This window comes from Parasteatoda tepidariorum, chromosome 6 (genome assembly GCF_043381705.1).
Source record: "Parasteatoda tepidariorum isolate YZ-2023 chromosome 6, CAS_Ptep_4.0, whole genome shotgun sequence".
Classification (NCBI taxonomy): Eukaryota; Metazoa; Arthropoda; class Arachnida; order Araneae; family Theridiidae; genus Parasteatoda; species Parasteatoda tepidariorum.
The window spans coordinates 74843085-74863107 of record NC_092209.1 but is presented as its reverse complement, the minus strand read 5'-3'; the positions used below and the strand labels follow the sequence as shown (position 1 = coordinate 74863107).

At 30.3% G+C, this 20023-nt stretch overlaps 1 protein-coding gene across 1 annotated transcript in view; it reads left to right on the top strand.

Annotated features, from left to right (window-relative positions):
• Nucleotides 1-20023, top strand: part of LOC107455334 (transformation/transcription domain-associated protein) — a 166289-nt gene that overhangs the window by 120273 nt on the left and 25993 nt on the right. The window contains exons 52-59 of the mRNA XM_071182634.1: nucleotides 117-201; nucleotides 2366-2616; nucleotides 4070-4157; nucleotides 9595-9826; nucleotides 14188-14255; nucleotides 17015-17232; nucleotides 17380-17463; nucleotides 17549-17630. Of these exons, the coding sequence (XP_071038735.1) occupies nucleotides 117-201; nucleotides 2366-2616; nucleotides 4070-4157; nucleotides 9595-9826; nucleotides 14188-14255; nucleotides 17015-17232; nucleotides 17380-17463; nucleotides 17549-17630 (1108 nt within the window). The remainder of the gene's footprint in view (nucleotides 1-116; nucleotides 202-2365; nucleotides 2617-4069; nucleotides 4158-9594; nucleotides 9827-14187; nucleotides 14256-17014; nucleotides 17233-17379; nucleotides 17464-17548; nucleotides 17631-20023) is intronic.

The following is a 20023-nucleotide window of genomic DNA, read 5'->3' as shown; positions in this document are numbered from 1 at the left end:
AAATACATTTTTAGTTTTTCTATTTGTCTAAATTACATTAAATTCTATTATTAAATGAAATTGATGGTTGGTATTCATTTAGAATGAAATTAACAAAGATGAATTTAATTTTTTAGCACCTCATCTATTCATGGGTTGATGAAGTTATCTGCATCAATTGATTACTATTTACATAAAGCTTCTATGTCTGAAGAAAATCTGGTAAGTTTTTTCTAACAGAAACTTTTTCAGATAATAAATAATATGCAAGTCTAAATTTGTAAACGCTGTAGCCGTCTTAATTGGGTAATATCCAAATATGATATAAATTAAGTACTTTCATACTTTAGTAACCTAAAATAAAGTTATAAGTATGTGGGGGGATTTTCATTGAAGTTATTAAGGTAAGAGGCAATCAAAAAACTGTACATTCCAGATTTCTTATGCCAGTCTTGCAAAATTGCTTAGAACATTTAGGCAGTCATACCACTAATTAACCTTCTTGAACATAAAACACTTTTAATGTTGCTTGAAGAAGTAAAAGGAACTATTTGACCATTCAAGATTAACTTCAAAAGGAGCGTCAGAGTTTTACAGAATCATCCCATTTTCAGATCAAAAGGAAAACTCCAATTTTGTTTATTTCATGATGAATGTCTATCAGTATAGATCTAGATTCATCTTGTGACAAGAACTCTATAGTTGATTTTTTTTAGCATTTTCCACATTCATTTTAGAAATCAAGGAATGCCACACTACACGCCTGACTACATGTCAGTGCTTACATATGCATATATCTTGCTGTGATGTCCTCAAAAGAAGACTTCACACATTTGCATGTATCCTGCCTGCAATCTAAGGCATTTTATTCGCGCATTTGTATGTATCCTACTTTGATGCCTACAAAAGAAACTTTTTTCTCACATTTGCATTTATCTTGCCTTGATGGCCCTCAAAAAAAACGAATTTTATCACACGTCTGCCTATATCCTGCTGTTATACCCTCAAAAAGAAAATTATCCCCCATTTGGATGTATCCTACTGTGATGCTCTCAAAAGGTACTTTTTTTGCACATTTGCATATATCTTGTCCTGATGCCCTTAAAAGAAATTTTCTTTCATGGCTTATAGTTAAATATTTTGTAATTCCTATTTTAAAAACTTTGACTTCAGTTCTATAATTATGACTGTTAATAAGTTGAATTTTTCTCACTTTATTTGTTAAATGTATGAACTTTAAAAAAAAATTATAATTTTGAATAATCTTTATTTATTATCACTTTTTAAAAAGCTCGTAGCTAATATAATAAATATAAATATAAAGCTAACAACAAAAGTGACTGTTTCCTTTAGGTCTATGTCACAGTTCTAAAAATAATATTTGTTTTTTCATTCTCTAGTTATCGGTTTGAGTTCTATCTTGTTTCTTATATTGTATCTATTTGAATTTTTCTAAAAGGGAACAACAAAAAAAAAAGATTTTTTTATAGCATTATCTGCATGTTTTAAAAATGATTGTTGATCTGAAAAATAAATTAGTTAAAAGCGGGGGAATAATATAAGTGAATGGTTTGATCAGCTCAGAAAATTACATAATTTAATCTCACCAGATTGCACTGCTAACTGAAAAACAATTGTGAAACAATGTTTTCCGAGAGCATGTCCAGTTGAATTATTTGCCCAAGTATCTGTTAATTTTCTCTTCAGACTGCATAGCATTTCTACTGCAAGTTTCGGCTATTTTGAAAAAGATCACTCTCGTGTTTTCTAAAAACACAAATACGTGCAATTCAAAGCATGGCTTCCTAAGCAAAACACAGAAAACCATTATTTTCAGGACAATCCTTAGAAGCAAATGTGACTTGGGTGTCCTTTTTATATATTTTTTCTGACCCCCTTATTACTGGCAAAAACTATTTTTGCATTTTTAATTCTAAAAAAAGACCAATAAAAAAATATGTTAGATTATCCGAATTATATTTGTACTGAAATATGAAATCCAAACAAGGTAGTTTCAGTCTTCTTTTTTTTTCATTCATTTTCAAAAATGTATCAATAATTGGTATTTTAAATTAAAGAAATTTCATTGGTGAATAACAGTTTCTCTTAGATATTAATAACTGCAAATTTGAAAAACTATTTGGAAGATTTTACTTTTAACGCAGAAAAAGACATCGGTTTTTCATGCTGTATTCCATGACCATAAATTAGTAAAATGGTACATATACTATTTTCTTGCTTATTTTGTACTAAATAATGAAAAATACGATCAACAAAAATTCTGCATCTAAGGGTTAATTGATTTTCACATTGGCAGTCATTTTTAAAACATCTGGGAGTTTCTTTTACAATTGTTCTATACTTAATTGAAATTATTTACTTTCAGCGGGATTACTATCTGAATTTAGTATGTTTCTTGACTAAAGCGAAAAAAGGTAAAAGTAATATTTTGCATCAAAAGCTGTCTACTATCTGCTACAGTATCTTAGCAAAGCATGATCCAGTTGGAAATACTTTTGCAAGCTTCAATTTTTCTTTACCCCGACCAAGCTTCAATTTTTCTTCACACCAACAGTATGAACTACATAAGTTGATTGGATGTTATTTTCTTAAACGTATTGACGACTATGAACACAGGTGCAAATTTTACTTTTATGTCTTCAATAATCTTATGTATCTTCTTTTAGGATACCTAATCTTGCTAGGGTTTTATCCTCTTTAGAGTAAAGTGCATAAAAATAAACTGAACATATTAATAACTTTTGACCTAATGATCAAATTTCCACTTACCATAAAAGCAATCTTAATGGTTCGAGGGTTTAAACTTAAATGTGCTACTGACCATATCTATTTTTTTTACCCACGGATTCAAATTCTTGACCCTTTCCCTCAAAATATGGAGCATAGTTTAAATTTTGTGTAAAAGTTGATCAACATTTTGTATACTTGTGTATCTATTTTATGTAAATAGAATGTAATTTTATAAATATTATAATAGTGTCAAATTATTTTTAAAAAAGCATTTTTGTAAATTTGTTTAATAATTAAAATTTTCCATGCACAAAATAATAAGTGAATCACTTTAATAATTTTTGATCTGATTTCCACGCACTAAGATGCAATTCTAATGATTTGATAGTCTAAACTTCAATATGCTAAATAATTAGTGCAAACAATATTTTAAGTTTAAAAAATATATGCTTTCTCTGTACAAAAATGCCTCCTTGTTTTGAAAATTTCAGTTTTTGACCCTCAAAATTTAAGGAGTTAAAATCTGTAAGATATGATCCCTGTATTTCAGGCAGGAGATCAGTTGGAACTTTATGTACCTTAATGTTAATTTCACTTGTACAGTGCCCCCCCCCCCCCAAAAAAAGGACCAGCGTGAATAACTTGTAATCTAATGATCGGATCTTCAGTTCCTATAATTCAATCTAAAATGTTTAAAGGGGTGGCCTTAAATATGCCAATTAATTAGTGCAGACGATATTTTAAGTTTTAAAAAATCGGGCACAGAAACGTATTTTCTCTGAATAAAAATAAAAATTGGTAATTTTTTTTTAAGGTTTTGGATTTCTGACCTCCCAAATATAGGGGGCAGCCGTAATCTGGGAAATATGGTTCTCATAGATTGGTCAGGAGAGCAGTCCAAAGTTTTAACCCCTTCATGCTAATTTTACTTTGTGGCATATTTCACTATATCTCGAGAATTATTTTAAGCGAATCGAAAACTTTTGTTCATAAATTTATAAAATTCGTTTATCCAAAGATAAGTCAATGAATAATATAACTTCAAATATTTATTATTTTATCTAATAATAGACAAAAAAAACTTGTGAATTATATGGTATTCAATTATTTTCATCATTTTAAAGAATGTAATTTTAAATCGCAAAATCAGTTAAATGGTTCCTGAGAAATCTAATTTTAAAAATACTACTTTTAGTCCCGTATATCTATACACATTATGGGGGTTATTTTGGTGTTTTCATTGCATATCTGGGGTTGTAGGTAAAGAATATTCAGGTAAAAAAGTAGATAAAAATTGCTATATCTGCAAATTTTTCTAAATGTTTTTATTACATTTCAGACAGGAGATCACAGAGAAAGTTGTACACAACTTATTGAAAGCCTGTACTTATGTTGATGGCAAGAAATCTTTGCATCTTATTTCAATGGTAATAGTTTATTTGTTTTTATAAACCTTTAATAAGAGATAATTACTCTAAAACTCTATTTATTTGTGAGATAAATGGAAAATTAAGACCCTTTCTTCAATAGGTTGGGAGAAATAATAGGACATATTAATTTAAAATTTAGGGGGGTTTCTGCCTGATAGTAGATTTTTTTTAACCCCTTAACGATCGGTTAATTTTCAAAAAATGATCATAAAAGTGCCTATTTTTTTATACACGTATTTGCTTAGTGCTGACATCTAGTTTGAAATAAACTAACTTTCTACAATTACCTTAAAAATATCCTGGTACTGCTATCTGGGGTGTAAAATGAGAAATAAATGTTTTCCGGCCAAAAGAAATTAATTAGTTTTATACTTATTGGCGCGTTACTACTAAACACTTCAGCCGGGAATATCACGGGAACGAGAAGTAGATGGCAAAACCTCACCCCATCATTTTCACGGGAGCGAGAAGGAAGGGGTTAATATTTTAACTAAACTGGCAATCACAAATAATGTGTTTGACTTTATAATTTATGGGGAAAATTCCATAGAAATTTTGAAATACAGTGCATTATACTCTACTGGTTTGGAAGCAGCCTTTTTCTGCATGACTATAGTTCCCTCTCTCACATTTCAGACGAATGAGTAACTTGTATAAAAAGAATCTACCCATGCTGCACAAGTGACTGTTAATTTAAACTCACATTTTGCATACTGATTTTCCGAGCTCTTGCAGAAGTTTTAAGTACATTTAATATTAATTTGATGACCTTTTCTAAGGATACTAAAGCAAATTAGTTCTTTTATTAAAATATTCCTTTAAATAGGGGTGCACAACCTGTGGCCCGCGGGCCAACTGCGGCCCTTCGACTACTGAAGTGCGGCCCACAAGAGCTTCTAAACACAGTAAAAAAAATTTAAAAAATGGCAATTTTTAATCGCACTTTTAAGTCATCACGCTTTGACACAATCAATTTTAACAGATTCTTTATTAAATGTACGTTTAGCGCGCTTTCTTTAAGCCGATTTTATCGTAAATATAAATGATTTTTTTAAAACAGTTATTTTCGCTTTTCTGCGTGATTTGGAAAATCCCGAATTTTTATTACGACGCGAGTTTCAGATCGTCCATTTAAATAATCATTTTTTGGTGCACTTTATTTGTGATGATTTCATCTTAAATCTAAGTGATTTTTTATCTTTTTTTTTTTGTTGTTCATTTGACACGCTTTATTCTGCTGAGTTCAACATAAATAGAAGTAATTTTTTCCCCAATTATTTCTATACTTTTCCACGTGATTTTGACGATCCCGTTATTTAACTATGATGTTATTACGACACGTGATTGTTAAACGCGCAATGAAATAATCACTTTTTGATACGGTATTTCGATGCAGTTTTATTGTAAATCCTAGTTATTTTTCCTTCGTTTTTTTTCGCAATGAACATGATTTGGTCGAATGTGGTACAGAATTGTAATTTGGTCAAAAACCAAATATTCGGCAAAAAAAAAAGAAAAATTGACTGAACGCAGTACACTTGGGGCCAAATAGCAAAATCTTTTAGCAGCATAGCAACACTGAAATTAAAATTTCAATGCTCAGAATAATATATTCTGGAAAAACGCATTCATAAATTTACTCTAAAAAATAAGGCCAATCAAGAACGTTTTTGAAAATGTCGAAAAGCGAAACAGAGGGCATAAAAATCAATCTTAATTTTTGAAAGAAAATTTTAAAGCTGAACATCTCAGTTTTCCAGTTACCAGAGAAAGCCAAAAAAAAAGAATTAAGTCAACAGAAATGCTATTAAAAATTATTGCGTTATAATAAAAACGTCTAAAAAAAGTTTTTCTTATTAAAAGAAAATAAAAAATTGGAAAAAACGTTCTTAATTTTTTAAATGAAACTCTTATGCTGAAAATCGCAATTTAAATTTTTCTCATTGCCATAATTTTAGAATAAAAAAAATTGCTATAAAATAAATTTTATTAGTAACTTTATTTTTAAAAAAAATGCTGAGTCATAATAAAAATACCTAAGAAAGAAAAACAGAAAAGACAAATTTTTCTCAGTTCCAGAAACAAAACTCTAATACTGAAAATCACACTTTTCTATGTTACTGCTTATTTATTTTACAGTACAGGGAAAGAGTGATAATAAATTAATAGTATGGGACGTTCTGTTAAAATGCTGGGTTACAATAAAAGCAGCAAAAAATGGAGAAGAAAATCCTTCTCAATTCTCAAAGTATCGAAAAAATGACAAAAATGACTTGTCTGATTATAATTTTTAAAAAAAAGTAATATCTATAAAAATTCAAAAATAAAAAAACTTTGAAAAATACATTTCTAAGAAATATTCTGCCGAATATTTGACTGATCATTCAACCAACTGAATTTTTCACAGAAGGGCCAAATACTCGTTACATCCCAAATTTAAATGCAATGTTATTGCAACTTGAGAAATTCATAAAATGGCGGAAAACGTGAATTTTTAAACAGCTCACTGTTTGTAGTTTAGATTTCAATTTTTTGTTGTTTAAGTGATCTTTTAGGATAAAAAAAAGGAAAATTTTTACGATGTAAAAAAATCTACTAACTAATAAAATGAAATAATAAAGTACATTACAAAATAAGCATTGAATTTTATTTTCCTATACTATCACAGTTTTGTTTTTATTTTAGGCTTTTGTTAAAAACCTATAAATTTTATTCAATTAAAATATTTAATTTAAATTTATATTACTTAATTATGACTAAATTTTTTCCTACTTTCATTCTGTGGGCATTACAGTTTTTTTATTTATTAGAATTTACGAGGCGTATCCAGAAAGTAAGTTTCCCTATTTTTTTAAAAAAAAGAACTCATACTTTCAGGAACATATTTTTTGGCAACAAGTACAGCAATGTTTCAGCTATTTTTCAACATAGCAACATAGAATTGAGACACTTGTATTCAATCTTTTTCTATCAATCTTTTTCTCAATCTATCAACTTTTGTATCCCTCTGTCGTAGAACTCTGCCGCCTGTGAATGGAACCACGTTGTTAAACAGAAAGCGCTGACCGTTACTGTGAAACACTGCAGAAATTGCGACGTGCGATTCAAAACAAGAGGCGTGGAATGCTTACTGCAGGAGTTGTGCTCCTCCATGACAATGTTCTTTCACATACATCTCGACACACAGCAGCTGTTGACAAAATTTGGCTCGGAGTTGTTTGATCATCCACCCTACAGCCCTGATCTTGCTCCCAGCGATTTTCATGTTTTCTTGCACCTCAAGAAATTTCTGTCCTCCGGTGAGCGCTTTGGCAACGACGAAGAGCTGAAGACGTCTGTCACACGCTGGTTCCATTTACAGGCGGCAGAGTTATACGACAGAGGGATACAAAAGTTGATCCCACGAGACGACAAGTGTCTCAATTCTGGTGGTGGCTATGTTGAAAAATAGCTGAAACATTGCTGTACTTGTTGCCAAAAAATATGTTCCAGAAAGTATGAGTTCTTTTTTTAAAAAAAAAAATAGGGAAACTCACTTTCTGGATGCGCCTCGTAATTCTAAAATGAATTTTCGTATTGCATGATATGATAAAAAAAAATAAAAACATTTCTTTTCTTCATTGTTAATTTATTTCGATAAATCTATTGTTCATATGATAAAAATAGAAATTTTTTTTTGTAAAAAAAATGTTTTTTTTATTTTTGAATGAATTCTAAAAATGGAACTCCTTTAATTTCTACAAATATATTACTAAGTTTATTGATAAAAAAATAGAACGCTAATGTTTAAATAAACATTACTACATTTGTCATTANAAAGTTGTCCATAACTTATTGAAAGCCTGTACTTATGTTGATGGCAAGAAATCTTTGCATCTTATTTCAATGGTAATAGTTTATTTGTTTTTATAAACCTTTAATAAGAGATAATTATTTTAAAACTCTATTTATTTGTGAGATAAATGGAAAATTAAGTCCCTTTCTTCATTAGGTTGGGAAAAATAATCGAACATATTAACCCCTTCCTTCTCGTTCCCGTGAAAATGACGGGGTGAGGTTTCTCCCTCTATTTTAGGCTCCCATGAAATTTACGGGCTGGGGTGTTCAGTAGTAACGCGCCAATAAGGATAAAACTAATTCATTTCTTTTGCCTAGAATATCTCATTTTGCACACCTGGTGGCAGTACCAGGATATTTTTAAGGTAATTGTAGATAGCTAGTTTATTTTAAACTAGATGTCAGCACTAATCAATTACTTTATGACTAATAATACAGGCACTTTTATGACTGTTTTCTTTAAAATTAACCGATCGTTAAGGGGTTAATTTAAAAACTTTGGGGGTTCTGCCTGTTAGTAGATTTTCTTTTATATTTTTTTAACTGAACTGACAATCACAAAAAATGTGTTTGACTTTATAATTTATGGAGGAAAAATCCATAGAAATTCTGAAATACAGTACATTCTATTATGTTGGTTTGGCAATAGTGCAGCCTTTTCCTTCATGACTATAGTTCCCTCTCTCACGTTTCAGACAAGTGAATAACTTGAATAAAAGGAATCTACTCTTGCTGCACACGTGACTGTTAATTTAATGGCCTTTTCTAAGGACACTAAAACAAATTAGTTTTTTTATTAAAATATTCCTCTAAGGAAGTATTTTTTCATCTGACCAAAATACTATTTAAGGAGTAAACGCAGTAACGCAACTAGCATGGCAGAGGGCCACATGTTTATTTAGGCCTTGCAGTTGACATAAACAACTTTAAAGGGCAAAAAATTGCAGACAAAGTTAAATTTAAAAAAAAACAATCTCTTCCGCGTTTTCTTGCTTTTTATTCTTGTAAGTTTCAGTTTAATGCACTGTTGTGGGCATTTTTTGAGATTTTATAAGATAATGATGCAGCAGTACATTGGCGAAATTTCCAAATGCTGGATCACAATTTTTTAGACTTTCCTTACTTTCTACTTCAGCTTTTAGAACAACATTTGATTTACTAAATTATTTTGTTTCAGGTAGAGTTTCTAATTTAAGTTTTAGAAACTTTATTTAAACTGGTATTAAGTTCCTTTTTAAAAATAAAATAAAAAATGAAAAAAAAATTCTAAATATTAATTTATTTAAGTAAGCTAAAAATTATTAAAATCAAGAATATTTTTCATTTGAATGTTACTTTTACAAAAATTTTCTCAAATTTTAAGTTGTCACTTGTAGTAATTCAGTTGTTGTAGGAGTATACATTCTTACCTTATAAGAAATTTCGACCTACAACGTGCAGCACATGAATTAAAGTATTTTAACACACATAAACACACTCGGCAGATTGCCCGTGAAGTTCTTTGCTTCTGGGAGAGTAAATAAACACTATTGTGATTGTTCCTACTTCATAGGAATTCCTTACAGAACTTAGTGTTTACAATTTATTTCTGTTATAGGTGATTTCTGTTTTCTCCTTCTACAATTTCAAATGCATGGAATCTTTTTTTGAAGTTGTGCCCTGCTCTTATTGGTTGCCATGGATACCTCAATTAATTGCATCTCTCAATCAGCATGAAACAAATAATGCAGAAAATGTACTAAAAATTGTTGCTAAAACCTATCCTGAAGTTGTATACATGCCATTATATGTATTGAAGGAAAGTAGGACATGTAATAAAACGGTCATTGGTAAGGAGAAAATTTAAAGGATTTATTATAGTTTATTAAACCTATTAAATGAGAATTCTATTACAATACGGATTTATTAAACTTTATATAAGGGACATTCAAATTAAACCCGGTCACTAGTTAAGTAACTGTAGTGTAAAGTAACGGTAACGATTTTGATAACTCACAAATATAGCTATACGGAGTACGCATACTCAAAAATAGTCGCCAAAACTGTTGGCACATTTATCCCATTGCGACACTAACCGGTCTATTCCATCTTTGAAGAAGCTGGTAGGCTGCTGTCGGATCCAGGCCTGGACCCAATCGCACACGTCATCGTCCGCCCTTTTTAAAGGTATAAAAACTTGAAAGTCACTCGGTGAAAGGTCTTGACTGTATGGTGGATGTTCCAGCTTTTCCCACCAAAACTCGTTGTTCCTGCTTACTTGTCTGCATGTTCCGTAGTGAACGATAACTTGTGTGACCACCTTCTCTTTGACGTGCAACCACACTGTCTCTATGCAACATCAAACATTGTGCATGTTACGGTCTCTCTACCAATAGATGGTGTCGCCATCAACGTAGTTATGTGGTGCCCCATTATGTCTAATGAAAAGTTGGACACACTGACCAGGTTTCATTTGAATGACCCTCATATATTTAAATATGTGTAGTGCTTTATTATTTTTTATTGTAATTGTAATAGTTTTTTGAATTATTCAAGTCTCTTTTAGGATCAATAGACTATTTTATTTCCTTGCTTGTTACTTCATTTTTTTTAACTAGAAAGACAAAGCAAAAGTATCAATGCCTACTTGTTTGATAAATTCTTTATGAATTCTTAGTTGATCAAGTAAAATTCTGGTAATTTATATTTTATCATTTCTTTAGTATCACTTCTCTTAGCTATTTGAAGGTAAGATTTTTTTTATGTATTGTTAGTTATGCAGATCTATGATTTCCAGCAAAGGTAAGAAGTGATAATTTTTGTAATTCAACACTGTATTACCTAATTTTTTCTTTATTAATTGTTTATATGATTGCTGTCCCTAGAAACTATCAGTATTCTTACGCTTAGTAGGCCATTCTAGTGTATTTAGCAACAGAAGTATTGTATATCAAATGATTGCAAAAAAAAGCCCTTAGTCAAATCGTAAACAAACCTGCATTTTTCCCGATTTATGTAAATAAAAACAAAAATAATATAGCTTTTTTATTTAATATTTTGGGTGGCTGTGGTATAAAATTCTCTTTGTCGGGGATGTCATCTAGAGGAAGAGACATCACGACACATACTCTGTGATTGTGAGGTCTATTCTGCTCAAAGATTTGAGCATTTAGGACAGCATGTTGTCAATGCCTGGGAACTGCAAGATGTTCCTGTAAGGTGCTTGCTGAATTTTATTTCAGCCATANTAATAATCACTGTCTTCATCATCTTCGCTAGATTCATTATCATTATTGACGATATTAACGATAATTTCATCAGACCAAGTTGTTGGATTTAGTTTTTCTGAGTGTTTGTAAGATGAAATTCAGATTTATTTTTCAGCTGTTTTTTTAAAAATAAACTAGAACAAAGAAAATCCTTGAAATATTTGATAGCTCGGTTAAAGCGGAAACTCGGATAATCGGGACTCTACTGTAGTTATAAACATTTTTATAAATAAACATTATTTTTTTTAGATAATTTTAAATTAAGACTCATAATTCACAAACAAACTGCAAACTTTCTTGGTTCATTTCTACAACCAAAGGAGATTTTTTTTTTAAATTTTTACTAATATATATTTTTTTTAATTATAGAACTATGAATTTCCACCTGCATTTAAGATACAAGAGCACTGATAATCAATTATGGCTTTCTATATACAACGATGTATCTAAATATTAGTTATCCAATCTTATTCTTTTCTCCCTATCTTTTACTTAAATGAATGTATTAGTTGTTCTTGCTATAGAAAATAGACAATACGAGAGAGTGCTGATTTTTCCGGCCAGTCGAATTCGGATGATTGGACGACTTTAAAAAAAATCTATTGCAATACTTTTTTTAAAAAATTTCACACTTTTTTACTGATTTTTTTTAAGTTATACAGTTTATGGGCCTTAACCATATGCAAGGGCAATGTTTTTTTTCAAGTGTTTTAACTCTTAATTTTTTGATGTAAGGATGGTGGGTACTAAATAATTAATACTGACGACCCAAAACAATTACGAACAACATATTTTAATGGTGAACACAAAATACTAACACAACAAACACACTACTTTTTTGTACTACATTTTAAAGCGAACTAAACTACAAAAAATATAAAATAAACATTTACTAATCATGTTACTTTTTAAAATGAAATATAGATGGCAGCACAAACTACTTTAAACAGAAACATCCTCCCCCACCATGATCCCTTAGGGGGTTCATAAAATCTTATTACAGATAGCATATACAGATATCATATTTTAATGACGAACACAAAATACTAACACGACAAACACGCTACCTTTTTGTACTACATTTTAAAGCGAACTAAACTACATAAAGCATAAAATAAACATTTACTAATCATGTGACTTTTTAAAATGAAATATAGATGGCAGCACAAACTACTTTAAACAGAAACATCCTCCCCCACCATGAACCCTTTGGGGGTTCATAAAATGTTATTACAGATAGCATTACTCTTTTGTGCTATCAAATGTCCAATGTTGCTCTACTTGTGAACCCCTTTCCATGGTGATAAAGAAGATGGACTGAAAAGATAAATAGCACACACTGACTGCATGAAGACTGCAAAGATTCCTTAATTGAAAAAAAGGCAGTTTACATTATCTGGACATTCAACTTCACTGAAAATTCACATCCGCTTATGATTTCAGGAGCAATGTAAAAATTTATGTAAAAACACATAAAAATTAACATGATTAATGATATCAGGTAAAAACGTTCACAAACATGTGAAGTACAGTAGGGAACCGATTATCCGGAACGATCGGGACCATCGCTATTCCGGATAACTGATTTTTCCGGTTTTCTGAATCGATACAAAAAGCCTTTTTTTTTATTGTTAAACCCAACTAAAAAAAAACAAAAATAGTTGGAAATAATCTTAAAAAGAAGAAAAAACGATGAAGTAATACACTAATGATTATTTCCAAAATGATGGCAAGGTAAACATCTTTCAAAAAAGAAAGAAAAATCCTAAAATCTTATGAGGAAAAAAACATTTTTTTACAAAAAATGGCATGGAAAATTTATTGAATTTCGTTCCGGTTTTTTGGTTTTCTGATTTCTGGATAACACGTTCTGTACTGTAATCGCAACAAAAGATAGAAAATACTATAGCAATCAAAATATGAATCACATACATCTTTCCATTTGATGATGCCAATACAGTCTAAACAAAAGTCAACTTTTGTGATTAACTCTGAACTTAAGAAATTCTAAATTATGGCATAAGGAATGATGATGTGATGCATTTGATAGCCCTGCTCACTGTTGACAACTAACACATTCCCCCAAACAATTGTAAATAAAGGAAACACCAAATTTACATGTGAACACATGTGTTCACAACAAAAGATAGAAAATACTATAGCAATCAAAATATGAGTGACATACATCTTTCCGTTTTCCATTCGATGATGCCCATACAATCGAAACAAAAGTCAACTTTTGTGATTGACTCTGAGCTTAAGAAATGCAAATTCTAACTTATGGCATAAGGAATGAAGATGCTGCATTTGAAAGCCCTGCTCACTGTTGACAACTAACACATCCTTCCAAACAATTGTAAATAAAGGAAACACCAAATTTAAATTAATGTAAAAATTTACAGAATAACGTCCGTAGATGGGCACATTTGATGTTGCTGATCGACAGAACATTCACATTGTAGAAAAACACTTCCCCCACGCACAGGACAAGTGCTTTAGCGCACGTTTCAAAAGCAAATTAAACTGGGGGAAAAACATCTCTTTTTCTTATTCCTGGAAAAAGAAGACGCTTGTTTCATTACAAGAAATCTCTTCTCTCCTTCAATGAAAATGGGATGAACAAACAAGAGCAAAGACAGGCGAAAAGTCTTTCTTTTTATAGAACAACCAGGGATAAAAGAAGCAATTTTGTTATCTCTTTAAAGAATTTGAAAAAGGTGGGAAAAGCTCATAGTCCTTGATTTAGTATTTGGTTAATAATAAAAAAATTTTTAATCAGCCGCCAAATAAACAGCACTCTTTTGTGATTTGAAATTTTTTTTTATTATTTACTAATCAATTTTGGCATTGGTTTTCTGTTTGATCCTCCAGTTACACAGATGAGTACATTTTAATTTTTACCCTTTTTATTCATTTGTTTTAAATTTCGATTATTTTTCTAGAATTAATATCTTCTATGGAACAGTCTAATCCCAAGGAATGTGCTACATTAAGAAAATTTGGAGAAGGGGTATGTTTTATATATTTTGCCTTAAAAATATTTTTTGTTACAATGATAAAGTAGTCAATAACACTTTCAAGATAAGTTCTATGAAGGTAAGAATATATATATATTATTATTATACTTCAGATCAATGTATCTTGGTTACTTACTTCTAGAGGGTTTCTCTAATCACTACTTTTAATATATATTTTTAAAATGTTTGTTGGAAGTGAAGATGTGTTGTACAAAACCTGTTTTGTAGTATGACTAAAGAAACATTGTTTTTGTTTTGTTTTTTTAACTTTGAACTGTACGAGAGTTATAACAACCCAATATTATTAAATACATAAAAATAAATAGAATGAATTGGATGGCCCTCGTAATTTGAATGAGTGATGGCAATACAATAAAAAAAAATACTGCTTTTTAGACCCACTGGAACAAGAAAGCATGGAAGAGTGATTTTCTTGTAATTAATAAAAAGAAATGAAGATCAAAGATAAATGGGAAGTCGTTATGGAGAAATCTTCAGAGGAAGGCATCGGCCCACATTGGGCTGTCTGGAAAACTATAGAAAAAAACATTTAAACATTGAAATTTTGACACCGTCTAAGATAGTTACTGTGACAGTAAGATTATATTATATCATGAGTTCAGTTGTTGGATGATCTAACTAGTTTTGATAAACTTACAAACTTAAAAAGAACAAGTTTTAAATTTTGCTGCTCGTTTAATTAACTTATATTTCATTTTAGTGTTAGGATTTATTATTAAATATATGTTTCTTGATCTGATTATAATTATTAATTCATTTTAGGCCAGAATTCTAAAATATAGGTTACGTTTAAAAAAAATGCTCTAGCCTGAAAATATTGTTTTCCCACAAGTTTGTTTGTTTTGTAAATTTCAGATTTATTTTAAATATCAGATTCAAAATATTTCAGATTTATTTATAAGCATTTTTTAGGTGCCAATTAAGTAGTTTAAGTTTCATTCACAGTTTCAGAAATCAACTTTTTAACATATACTTTTAGACTGTTTATAATGAATTAAGTCCACATTATGAGTTTCAAATGAATATATAAGCTGCAAAAACTAAAAACACTGCAAATCTAGTGAAAAATTACGAAGGAAAAGGGGACTGTAACATTCTAAATCAGTTTCATGGTTAGAAAAGTGATTTTTTAAACATCTTTAAGTTTTAACAGAGAATCGAAATTGTTGCGTCATGTTTAGTCCTATCTACGGCATTTGATTTATTAGGTTGAAATCGCGTTTTTATTTTTCTCTTGTTTAAATTATGATTTGTGTCTTTTAATGAGTGTGCTTTTTTACTTAATTATTGACAAGGATTCAAAAAACTTATTCTACTTTATTCACTATAAACCACCTGTATATAATAGCTGATAATAACTAATCCACTTCTCAGCAACTATCTTTTGTTTACAAGGAATTTTCTAGCAACACTTTCAAGTAAGAAAAAATCAGAAATTAAAGAAACAACAGAAAGACGTTGCGTTTTTTCTAATCTATGCTATAAATTCAAAACGAGCTAGAAACTGAACTGTAAAGTGCTTTTCTGTGCTATAAATTAAGGAAGTAAATATTATAGGGAAAAAATAGCATCTTGAGAAAATTTAACAGATTTAGAACCTAAAATGAATCCAGAAGATGTAGATCTATTAAATAATGTACATTTTTGTATGTTAACTTCAAAAAACATTTTTAACTTTTCTTGTAACAAAACTAAAATTGAAAAAAAAAATATTTTTACTCTGTCCTATTATATTTAATACTATATGTATTATTTAATACTGTTCTATTGTATTAATTATATTGGGAGTACAAATTAGTTCGGTCCGTTTTTTTGTGGTCAAAAATGCATTTATTTCAGAACATAATGAATGAACAGTTTAATCAAAGTATTGTCTATCACTGGCTACTACTTTTACCCACCTCTCAGGCAATTTTCGAATTCCATCTCGAAAAAATGTCTCAGTCTTTTGAGGCGATCCAAGTTAGGAGCCAATTTTTGATGTCTGCAAACGAAGTGAACTAGTGACCTGCAAAATCATGTTGCATCTGTCGGAACAACCAGTAAGCAGAAGGAGAAGTGTCCAGTGAATACAGCGGGTGCGATAAAATATCCCACTTGAGCGTTTCCTTACAATTTTTGCGACTCTTGAGACATCAGGCCGACTGTTATTATGCAAAAAAATAACTTTATCATGTCTTTGCTCGTATTCCGCCCTTTTCTCTCGTAATGCTCAACTCAAATGAATCAATTGTAGCCTATACCGATCGCCTGTTATGGAATCACCAGGTTGTAGCAGCTCATAGTATACAAAACTATTTATCATTCACCATTCTTGAAACGTCGAAACCATTCCCTACATGATTTATCAGTTGGAGCATTGTCAACGTAAACTTCTACAAGCATTCGATGCGCTTCAGCTACACTTTTCTTCCGATTAAAGAACAAACATAAAACCTCCCGCAAATGGTGCTTCATTACCTAAAATTTGACATGTTCAACAAAGTAAAAAACAGGGTTTTTGTATGAAACTCAAAGCGATATAAACTGAATATTTTTGACAGGTGCTTAACCTCGCTGAAACCACCGAAACCAGCTGTCACTGTATAACATTCATAACAGCAGAGCCATTTTTTAAAAACGGACCGAACTAATTTGTACACCCAATATTTAATACTATTATACACTTTGTGCAAAATTCTTAATTTGAACTATTATCCTTTTTATGTCATCTTTTCGTTTATCCTCTCAGTTGGAACGTTTACAAGATAAAGTGCATGGCTTCTTCCTGGGAAGATCTAAACTGAAACTTCAAGAATTATATGAAGGAGATCTTTCATTCTTGAAGGAAACTTGCCAAGAGCTTTCCAAACAGTTTGAGCGAAGCAAAGAGGATTCATTGCAAGCTGAAATTACGGAAATTTTACACACATTTAGTGACCATCATGTTGATGACAACCAAAATGCAAAGTAATAAATCTTTTTATGTAATTTTCTATTACATTCTGTTAAATCAAGCTAAACAGTATACAAATTGCAGAAATAATGCCCATAATAAAGAAAAATTACATTATCATTTTAGCCCACTTAAAAAAAAAAAATTATTTTTCATTCAAGGTTCAAAACAACAACAATAGCAAACATTTCTACTGTCATCAGAAAAAGTATCCAAAGAGTCATCGAGAGGCAACCAACTCAAAAGTAATCGTTTTTTCTAAAGTAATACATTAACTAAATTTCTTGAGATATACTTTGTACTTTATTTAATCTGTATATTGTTTTTTAGTACATTATGTTTATGTGACTTCTTGCCAGAATACTATTTGCAAAATGAAGGTGCAAAGTTATATTTTGATGTTCCTTTGAATGTAAGTAAAAATTGTGTATTCCTATTACATGTATATATATATATTTCTCTTACACATTGACAAAGAAAATGCTATTTTCTTTTTTGGGTTGGCAACAAAGAATTAAAACATCAAGCGTGTGAGGTGTCATAAGCATGAAAGTGTAAATGTACTTTTTTACAAATTCCTGAATAGAAATTCTTTTCTCTCCTATATAACGAAAAGCTAAAACAAACAAAACTATAACTTGAGAAGAATTAAGAGGTTTAAAGCAAATAGTTCATATCTACAAACAAAGTATTCTATATTATGTTTTAAATATAATTATGCAGGCTCATTAATAATAATTTTATTCATTTTTAGTGTTATTCATTGAAAAACGAGTATTAGTTATGCTGTTACATATTTAAGTATAATTTTAAAAAATCATACTCGTAGAACGAGCATTGATGGCTCTTATAAAAGATGTAACATTGAAAACATGTGTCATACATGTTGTTTCCTAGAAACATAATTGTTGTTTCGTTTCTGTTTTCCTATTGCATGTCATTTGTTTCAGTTTAAATTTTTTTTATTTCAATAACTTATACACTAAAAATTTTAATTTTTTAAAGTGGAATTAGCTTTAAAGATTTTTATAATTGATCCAAAATCTTTGGGGGGTTAGGTAGCATCCGTGAATAAAGAGCAGAGCCGACTAATTTAGTTTATTGTGCATAAATCATTTCTATGAAGATAATTCAACAAATTTTTTATTGTTACAAAAAAAAATGTGCTTTTTTTATTATGTAAAAGGTTTTAAGACAATAAAAACAAGCTATTTAAAGTAACAAACTCAGCAGTTCCATATTGGACACATACGTAGCTGTATCCTCTCTTACCATCTTATTCATGTTTTATTTTGATGCATTTAATTTTACTTTCTAATATAATTCAAATAAATTACTTTTGTAATAAACTGATGAGCTGTAGGGATGACGATTTTATTATAATGAATATAAGCAAATGAGCTTTAAAGTTTAAACATCCCGTTTTAACTAATGAACATGTTATCACTATTTGTACTTAAAGTATTATATACATTAACATCATTATTACTTCCGTCCATCTTATTCAATTTTTTTTTTATTTTGATGTATGTGACTTATAACATTATTTTACATTCTAAAACAGTTATTAAATATCCTTTTTATTATCGAACTTGTTTTCACTATTTGATATCCACTGCCATTTCATCTCAAGGCACTTTTCAACTGTTAAATGAAGTTTCTAACATTATTGAATTCCAACAAATTAGTTTAAATGTTAATTCATTGACAATAGATAATTAGCATTATGTTTTATTTATATTTTTGTAAGCAAGCTTCGAACTGACAAAATCTTATAAATTCTCTCTTTTTAACTATTAATTTCTCTAGTATTTGCAATCTTGGCATTTTGTGCAGTGATGGCTCAGAGGATAGAGCGTTCGCCTTCCAATGAGGTGAACTGGGCTCGAATCCTAGCGATGGCTGGTCGATACGAAATCCGCATTCGGCTTGCACCGACCACAGTGTTGTTGTAAAATATTCTCAGTGGTAGACAGATCATGGATTAGAGTCCCCTTGCTGTCAGGCTAACCGTGGGAGGTTTCAGTGGTTTTCCTTCTAAGTGTAACGCATATGCAGGTTAGTTCTTTCAAAAAGTCCTCCACAAAGGCAAATTTCTCCCAAGACTTAATCCAGGAGTTGACTTGTCTTCTGGATTGGGTTCAAAATTACAAGGCTACGGTGTTGAATATTAGTAGTCTTAAACGCAAAAATTGGGTTGGCTGTTCAACAATGATTATAAAATGAAATAAAATCTTGACACTTTCTAAGGATTTTCATCAACTTTTTGTTGCCGAATACTTTTTAAACTTTCTTCCTTCTGAAAGCACTCTGAGATTGTCATTCAGCACATTTATCCACTGACGTCTAGAAATAAAAAGACTTGGCAAAATGAATGAATGATTAGGGAAATAAGACTATAATGATGTCTTTCCCAGGAAATCTTAAATTTTTCAAAAATGTCACTAAATGTCTATATTTGTAAAATGGTTTTATGAATAGACGGTTATAAAAGGAAATAAAATCTTGACACTTTCTAAGGATTCTCATCAACTTTTTGTTGCCGAATACATTTTAAACTTGCTTCCTTCTAAAAGCACTCAGAGATTGTCATTTATCACATTTATCCACTGACGTCTAGAAATAAAAAGACTTGGCAAAATGAATGAATGATTAGTGAAATAAGACTATAATGATGTCTTTCCCTGGAAATCTTAAATTTTTCAAAAATGTCACTAAATGTCAAATTATTCAAATGCCCAGTGGCTGGAGAATCACACTCCAGTTCGGAGGGGCCAGGGCTCAATCCTCCACTCCTCTAAGACT